Below are 9,476 nucleotides of genomic sequence, written 5' to 3' on the forward strand. Positions count from 1 at the left end.
TTGGTTTTTGGTTTTTCTCTGGTACTGGGAACCGAACTCACGACCTTGCGCTTGCCAGGCAGGCGCTTTGCCGCTGAGCTAAATCCCCAGCCCTTTTTTTTTTGGTTTTTCTCTGGTACCGGGAACTGAACTCACGACCTTGCGCTTGCCAGGCAGGCGCTTTTGCTGCTGAGCTAAATCCCCAGCCCCCATTCTTCATATAAAGATGTGGCAGGATCTCCGGAATATAATCTTAGGAACTAAGAAGGAAGGTCAGAGCAATGTATGTATGTTACCACTTATGGAGAAAACAAAGATGCTGTGAGAAGAGAGTTAATGTGTGCATTTGCACAGAGATGCCTAGAATATCTTTGAAAGACACCCAGGAAGCTGGTAACACTGCTTGCCTGTAGAGAGGATAGAAAATATGGATCCTTTAGTCACTTTCAAATTTTGGACCATATAAATGTATTTCCTGGCTCTTCAGAAAGTGAAGTCAAATAAAAATTAAAACAAACATGATCAGTGGCCAGATGAGGTTGTAGTTTCTTGCAATAGTGCTGACTCTAAGAATTTTGTTTTAAATTTTTGATGCTAAATTATTGGTGTTACTTAGAATGTGTATTATTGTGATCTAATGGCTGCGATGCATTTTTCCTTTATTATGGAAATAAGTGTTTTGTGGCATGTATCTTACTTTTTTCTTCAAATAAAGCACTTGAATCTGCTAACTTAACCTTTAATAATTATACAGTTGGCTATACAGAGTCCCCTATGAAGTATTTTAACAATGATGCAGAGGTGTGTTGCAGGGCGTATAAGAACGTGAAAACTTTAGGTTCTAGTTTTGTCACTTACAAGCTTGCATCTGTGAGATACTTAGCCCAACTTCAGCAGCTTTTAAATTTAGATGGTAATAAACCCACTTCACTGGGTTTCTGTAAGGATTAAGTAATTATATTGAACACACAGCACCTACAATGTGCCAGACATTAACACATTTTTCATACATGAATTCCTTTAATCATCACCGCAACCTTGAATTGTAAGTAGGTGTTACTATATATCCATTTTACGTATGAGACAGCCGAGGCACACAGAGCAGAGAAGCTGTGCCCAAGGTCCCATAGCTAGGAAGTGGCAGAAGTGGGAATCAAATGGAGGCAGTAAGGTTCCAGACCATTTTCTTGACCCCCACGCTGTGTCAAGCACTTACTGATCTGAGGGCTACTTTAAGAGCCTACAACACATTCCAATATCAGTAATATGATGGTAGTATGCAAAGATGATATATTCATCGTAGAAAATTAAGGAAATATGTAAAGAAAGTATAGATACCATCTTCAATCTAACCCTTTGGAAAATTAAATGTTGGTATTTATATACATATATACATATCCTTTTTGGTTGTTTGTTTTGAGAAAGGATCTTGCTATATAGTTTTAGATGGCCTTGAACTCTCTATGTAGCCCAGGCTGGCCTCAAACTCATGTTGATCCTCCGCCTCAGCCTCCTGAGTGCACTATCACATCTGGCTTTTATCCATACACTTTGAAAAAAGTAAAAATGGTAACATGTTGTGATCTATTTTAGTCACATACTAACACAACGTGAGTTCTTTTTAATTTGATTTTTGGCTTCCTGTTATAATGTACAGACTGGCTTAACCTGCTATATTTACTTGCCATCTCTCTCCAGACTTGGCATATCTTTGGCAAGTTAAGAAATTCATTTAAATCATGTGAGGGTCAAAAGGTATGTTGTCAATGCTGGATGTTGTTATGAAACATCAATTAGTAAGTAATTTAGATTATTGCCTGTGTTTGAGGTTAGGACTCTTAGAAGGGAATTCCTTACTGATGTTGGCAATGGAAGAAGCACTGGATCCTAGGATTTTCAGGAGAAAAAGGATCAATAAAGTGAAAACCTTCACATCCTACAGTAGAGAAGCGAGTAGCTTCAACTGTGGCTCCCTTGTTTACACTTCCCTTAGGGCCCTCCCTAATCATTCCTGCCCCCCCAGATACTGCACTCAGGTCCAGATCTGGACCCCTGTTCCTTTACTTCATTTCTCAAAGCTTGCCAAGGCCAGGCTCTAGTACTGAAATGGCTTTTCTAAAAGCTTGGAGAGATTGCTTCTTGGCCTTTTGCCTAAGATGAAGGGCAGTATTTAAGTTCTTATCAACTTAATGTCTGATACGACCTCTAGCTGAGGACAATATATACTAAGTGGACTTTCGGAGCAGGGAGATGTAGTAAGAGCTTGCTCTGTCCACTCCATGCATCAACCTGGTATTATAGTATCTCCAGGGACAGTGCACCCCAGGGTAGGGGGATAAAAAGCCGGTGTTCAAAATTAATAAAATAAAAGCCGGGGTATTGGTACATGCTCTAGTGGTCCCAGTACTTGGGAGGCTGAGGCAGGAGGATGGATGCGAGTTTGAGGTCAGCCTAGGCTACATAGTGAGTTCAAGACCATTCTAAACTGCATAGTGAGACCCTGTCTCAAAAAAACAAACAAAAAGTTGTATAAAATAAAATCTTGGAGATTATAAAAAGGAAACAGAACAAACAGAAAAGGAAACAAGTGTGGAAATCATTACTGTCAGGATAATCAGGTACAGCTCTACTCTCCTGTACTATACGCCATCTAATCTGTACAGAATCTTGGAAGCAAGAAAGAAAGAAAGAAGGAAGGAAGGAAGGAAGGAAGGAAGGACGGACGGACGGATGAATCTTGGAAGCAGAAGAGCTCACATTGCTCTAGGGCTGCCTGACTCTAGGACTTCTGGTCTTCTGTACCAGGCACATACTGACTTTGAAACACAAGGCCAAGTGTAATGCATATAATCTATTTGCGATTACTACAGCAAAATACTTAAGGGTGGGTACTTTTTTTTTTTGAGACAGGGTCTCACTATGTAGTGCAGGCTGGTCTTGAATTTACTATGTAGCCTATGCTGGCCTTGAACTAGTCATCCTCCTGCTTCAGGTACCTGGGATTACAGTCGTGAGCCATCATGCCCAGTGAGGATGGACACTTTATGAAGAAAAGAAATTTGCTTGGTCCATAGTTTGGAGGTCCAAGGACATGGGGTAGCTTTAGCACTGCACTGGTGAGGACTTCACAATGGATGCTGTCATGGTGGGAGCACATGCTAAAGAGAGATCACGTGGTCAGACGAGACAGGAAGTCACACTGGGAGGAACCAGCTTTGTTCTCTGTATAGCAGTCCTCTAGCAAACACTAGTTGAGTCTCAGGAGAACTGTGTTCCGTCCTTTTAAGGGGACCCCATGCACTCCCCACTAGGCTCCACTCTGCCCCTTCCTACACTGGAGGCCAGCCTGCCAACGTGTGGACACTCAAGGACACATTCAACTGATATCCAAACCATAGCATCCAAGAGGAGAAAAGTGCCCTTTTTCTCTTTAAATGAAAGTCCATCTTCCAGTTACCTCTTATTTCATGACCTTTCCTTCCCAGAGAATTGCAGAGCCTTCACCTTCTTCCCACTGGAGTGTTTCCTTGTTCTGTAGCCCCAACTTGGCAACTACATCAAAATTACAATTCATTAAGCCAATTTTTTTGTTGTTGTTGGTACCGGAAATAAACTCAGGACCTTGTGCTTGCCAGGCAGGCACTGTGCTGCTAAGCCGTATTCCTGGCCCCAGCCAAACATTTTTATCAGGACATAACTTAATTTTTTTTATCAGGATATAACTTACTTTGTAGACTTCTAAAATCATGAGCAAAAAGATTGTGTTATTTTATTGATACCTCTTAAATCTCCAGTTCATAGTTAAATATCTACCACTGTCAAGGGACCTTTTAACACCCTCTGCTTAGAAGAGTGTAGGTCCTGCCGTTCAGTGCTGTGGTCCCTGTGGAAGTGCACAGATCTGTGCTCCGTTTCCCCTCCCAAGTCACAGCTCAGGTGCACAGAAACAGTGCCCACCTGGGTAGGGCAGGGACCCACTCTGGCTTAGAAGCCTCATGCATCACAAGTGCCAGTATCTCTTGCAAAAGCTTTATTGGCAGAGCTTCCAGGGTCCCAAGGGGACATACTGACAATGAGTCACCACCCTGAAAGGAGCCCAAAGCTATAGCCTCCTGCCAGGTAATGGAGTAATTTTTACCATAAGCAATGTTGCCTAATAAGACAGCTGACAGTCACCTTACCAGGTTTCCAGAGCAACAAAGCTGGAAAGTTAATCCAAGGTCACACTTGTCTTTAAAAAGGAGAGAGGTTTGTTAAACCTTTATGTATAACTTTTCAGAAGTATCTTTACAAAGATGATTGTGTTTTCATATTTGCCTGAAGTAAATAAATGACTATGATACAGCTTCGTATTCTTCTGGCTTATATCCTTTTCCATATATTATGACATTTTTCCCTTGACTTTTTCCTTTTTTGGTAGGTCTGATCAAATATTCAGAACGGGTGTATGAGGCATGTATGGACACATTTGACTGTCTTCCTCTTGCTGCCCTCTTAAACCAGCAGTTTCTTTGTGTACATGGAGGAATGTCACCTGAAATCACTTGTTTAGATGACATTAGGAAAGTAAGTAATCTCATTATTCTCACAAGATATATTTTAAAACGTTATTTTTTGTTGCAGCCCACTGAAATATTTTCAGCTGAAATTTTAAAAATTCAGATAATCAAAAGTAGCAAAATAAAATTACCTATGGTCTCATTGTTGCAAGATACTGTTTAAACTGATACAAATCTACCAGGAATTTTCTTCCATTTTTAAATTAATTGTGTCTTTCCCAAGAGAAGCATAAAATTCTTAGACTATAGCAATAAAATATTCTACCACCACCATTGTGTACTGGGGATTGAACTGAGGCATGCTTTACTACTCAACTGTATCTGCACCCCATTTTGTTTTGACAAGGTCTCACTGACCCTGCCAGGCTCCTCTTTTCCTCCTTAGCCTCCTGAGCAGCTGGTGGTACAGGCATGTACTGCCTTGCCTGCCTTGAAACTTCAAATTATGTCAAAATACAGAAGGAACAAAACCAGGGTTGTAATCCTCGTCCTTGTTGAAATCACTTGACTTCTTGGCATATTTTCTTTGTGAAATGAGAAAGTTGGAATGGATGGTATGAGGACTTTGATAGCTCTGAAGTTCATTGACTTTCCTTTTTTTTTTTTTTTTTTTTTTGGTACTGGGAATCAAACTCAGGGCCTTGCACTTGCCAGGCAGGTGCTGTGCTGCTGAGCTACATTCCCAGGCTCAGTTCATTGACTTTGACATTTTGTTTATTTATTTGTCTTTTTTGAGACAGTGTCTTGCTATGCAGTTCAGGCTGGTCTTAAGCTCACTTTGTAGCTGAGGCTGGTCTCGAACTTATAATGATCCTCTTGCCTCAGTCTCCTGAGTGCTGGGATTATGGGCATGCATAAGCATGTGCAGCTACTTTGACATTTTAGATGATAAAGTTTAATTTTATCACTTGCTTTACATGGTGATTATTTCAAAGACTCTGTCTTCATTGAAAAAAGAGGACCAGTCTTTATTCTACATGACCTTCTTCTTTACCTTTATATTTTTTTAGTTCTCTCGTATAGTTACTGAAACTAAAGATTTGTGTGTTCATAAAACTGTTTTCTCTGAATTAAAGTCAGTCTTCAACTGGGTGTGGTGGTGCATGTCTGTAATCCCAGCACTCAGGAGGCTAAGGAAGGAGGATCATCAGGAGTTCAAGGACATCACGAGTTCAAGATCTCACTACATAGTGAGATCCTGCCTCAAAAAAACCAAAAATAAATAAATACAGAAAGTCAACTTTCAGCCAGGCATGGTGGTGCACACCTGTAATCCCAGCACTTGGGAGGCTGAAGCAGGAGGATTGCTGTGAGTTTGAGGCCAGCCTGGGCTACAAAGTGAGCTGAAGGCCAGCCTGAACTGCATAGCAAGATCCTGTCTCAAAAAGACAAAAAAAAGTCAACTTTTGAGGATAAGGGGATGTAGGTTTGCTGTATGCACTGGCTTTTCTGTTGCCTTACTGTCTTAAATAACTAGCCTTTTGCTTTTATACAGTAAATCTTGTATTTATCAATTCTTAATCAATTGTATTAATAAGTGGCTCCTCTTTCACTTAGCAGAAGTCATCCTTTTGGCAGTGAGCTATTCTAGTTACTTGTATTCTTTTGGTCTTTATGCTTTTAACTAAAGCCGTAGTGACTAAGAACATGTGAATAACTGATGCTGAAATGCCTCTACTGCATAGAATGGAAAAGATGAAAACCCTATACAAAATTAAACTAGCTTCTTTTAAAATAACTATCCATTACAATGAAATAAATAATGAGTAGAACCAGTCTAAAGCCTTCCTACTGACCTGGTAACACTGGTTCCCACAGGCAATTGAAATTACTCTCACATGGTTTTCCTAAAATAGTGTCTCTCTAGCGACCAATTTCACATTCAGATTGAGTGAACACTGCTTTAAGATTGGGGTGGGAGGATGTTCTTTTCGACCTTTCTTTCTTCTTGAGGTGCTGAGGAACAAACTTGGGGCCTGTGCATGCCCTGTACACTGAGCTATACCCCCAACTCAAGGAGGTAGAAATCCTTTCAGTGGTATGGTTAGAGGATGGGAATATGTATAAATGTTTAGTACAGAAAATAATAAAAATGGAATATCTCACTTGTTTAAATGTTCTTTTTTTTTTTTTTTTGCAGGAAAGCCCTTTGGGGGCTTACTGTCTTTTCTCCTAATATATTCATACAGGTAGAAGGGGTTTTTTTACCTACCTGCTTCTAAGATCCTTTTGGTTTTACTGATTTTTGTCTTCTGGCTTTTGCGTGTCTTCCAGTTAGACAGGTTTACTGAACCTCCGGCCTTTGGACCAGTGTGTGACCTGCTTTGGTCTGATCCCTCGGAGGATTATGGCAGTGAAAAGACCTTGGAGAACTATACCCACAATACTGTCCGAGGGTGCTCTTACTTTTTCAGGTAAGCTAATGAAAGTAGAAAATTAAAAGCAAAACAAAACAAAACACAAAAAACACTTGTGATACAGTTAAAAATCAAATTATTTTTAAGCATTTTATATCTCAAATATGTGGTGCAGGGGCTTCTGTTTAACTTTTGAATAGAATACAAAAGTACTTTATTTGTTTTATATTTTCATGGGTATTATGCTCTAAAAGTGTAATACACCAAACATGATTGGAAATCTTTCAGTGCTTCAATATTCCTGACTACAAATGATCAAACTGCTTGTTTCTAAACATCATTTATATATTTTCATTAAAAAAAAATATCTTGGCTCTCTCCCCAGAGGTTCTGATTCAGTAGGTCTGAGACAGGGGAATCCTGTTATTTTTAAAAAGCTCTCCAGCTTTTGGAACCATTTGAACAGACAAAGATATAAAAAGAACAGGACATTGTGATCTAAGCCCAGGACATTTCCTGGAAGTTGGCTGTTGTCCTGATTTCCACATATGAACTTTTATTGTGGTTTGCCCCCCAACAATAGAGAACAATAGGGAGTTTTGAAATACAAATTATTTCATGTGACAAAGAAAACATGTATATTCTCCCTTAAAAATCTGTTAATTGGCTAAAACAGCACATTCATTAAATGAAACACACACTGGCATCCTCTCTTTTAGCACTTTTGTAAGTGACCTTTTTGCATTCTTCCCTGCCAGCCTTTGCAGAAATCACTTAACTGTTACGTCTTTTTACATCGTTAGGAGCATAATCTTTACTCTTGGCAGAATGTTACAATTTTCTATAGAGGTAAATTTGGCAGTCTCTCAATTGTAAATGAATATGGCCTTGATCCAGAAGTCCTATTTTGAAGTTTGAATCCTGTGGGTAGACAGCGGATGTTCAGTATTTGCAGATTCCATATTTGTGAATTCCTCTACTCACTAAGATTTATTTGTAACCCCAAAATCAATACAGAGCTTTCACAGTCATTTATGGACATGCACTGTGCATAGGAACAAAGTCGGTTTACTCCACACGTGTTCCTGCCAGGCTAACTAGGCAACACTGCCGTCTTGTTTTAGCCATCATACTATAAATAAGTACTTGTATTCTCTTTGCTACCTATGTAGCGCAACATTTGCCATGGTTTTGTGCTTGTCGTTCGTAATTTTGCTGTTTTAAATGGCACTCAGCATAGTGCTGGAGTGCTGTCACTGTTTCCAAGCCTTGCATAGAAAATTGGTGTTAGATAATCTTAGTTCAGTCATGAATCATGATATTGACCATGCATTCAGCACCCACGAATTAGCAATATATTTAAATAAAGTGTCTGTAAAACACACATGGTGGCACATGCCTGTAATCCCAGCATCCTAAGAGGCTAAGGCAGGAGGATTGCAAATATGAGCCCACCAAACTGGGAAACTTTAGCAAGACCCTATCTCAAAAAATAAAAAAGGGCTGGTGATACAGCTCAATGTAAAGGGCATGGGGGTTCAGTCGCACATGGAGGGGTCCCCAACATCTGAAACAAGGTTATATATGAATCAGTCAATGTAAATATTATGACCAAAAGCTTATAGGACATTAAGTTTATCCTAGGAATAATGTTTTATTCTTCACTAATTCACTTTTGAAGCAACATGATAGAATACTTGTTACTTCAAATAATGAGGATCAATTCTACATGCAAGTGTGTGAAATAATGTTTATTCTTTTTGTGTTATTTATGAGAAAAGATTGATAATAGCCACAATGTGTAGTAGAAGACAAGTAGTTTATGATAGATTCAGACATTGATCTATTAGGCTGTTTTTTTCAAAATGAAGAAAACAAACTGTTTATGTACTGATATGAAACAATCACTAATAAAAGTGAAAAAATACATAGTACAGAATTATGTGTACCAACTGCTAATATTTAAAAAACAAAAACAGAAACAAAGGTGGGGCAGGGATTTAGCTCGGTGATACAGAGCCTGCCTGGCAAGCCTGAGGTCCTCAGTTAGATTGCCAATACTCTCCCTCCCAAAAAAACATAGGAGAAAGGGGGTATACATGTGTAATTACTTGGAATTGAACAGATTACCTTTTTTTGAATTTTTTTTTTTTTTTTTTGGTACAGGGAATCGAACTCAGGACCTTGCGCTTGCCAGGCTGGCGCTTGTGCCACTGAGCTGTATCCCCGACCCTTTCCTGTTTTATTTTGATTGCCATAGCCATGCAATATCTTTCTCCATCCGTTTGCTTTTGCCATATGTATATCCTTAAATGTAAAACGATTCTCTTCTAGATAGCATATAGTTGGGTCTTGGCTATTTTATCCAGTCACTCTGTGTTTCTACTGAGGAGATAAAGTGATTAGGGACAGGGAAAGTTGCCGTTTTGGTATTGTTTTCTCTTTTATGATTCTGTTCCTTACTTTCATGTTTCTGTGCTTTGATGATTTTTTTTGTGCTATTATGTTTTGGTTCTTTAGCTTTGTGTTAAACTGAACCTCACTGAACTTTTCTTTTTTGTTTTTTTGGGGGGTTTTTTGG

General features: G+C 39.3%; 1 protein-coding gene across 1 annotated transcript in view; it reads left to right on the forward strand.

Annotated features, from left to right (window-relative positions):
• Positions 1-9,476, forward strand: part of Ppp3cc (protein phosphatase 3, catalytic subunit, gamma isozyme) — a gene marked incomplete at its 5' end in the record, with an annotated part of 53,366 nt that overhangs the window by 17,385 nt on the left and 26,505 nt on the right. Inside the window, 2 exon segments of the mRNA XM_005373663.2 lie at positions 4,400-4,545; positions 6,813-6,952. Coding sequence (XP_005373720.2) covers positions 4,400-4,545; positions 6,813-6,952 — 286 coding nt within the window.

This window comes from Chinchilla lanigera, unplaced genomic scaffold, assembly GCF_000276665.1.
Source record: "Chinchilla lanigera isolate Chin_1 unplaced genomic scaffold, ChiLan1.0 scaffold00002, whole genome shotgun sequence".
Lineage (NCBI taxonomy): Eukaryota > Metazoa > Chordata > Mammalia > Rodentia > Chinchillidae > Chinchilla > Chinchilla lanigera.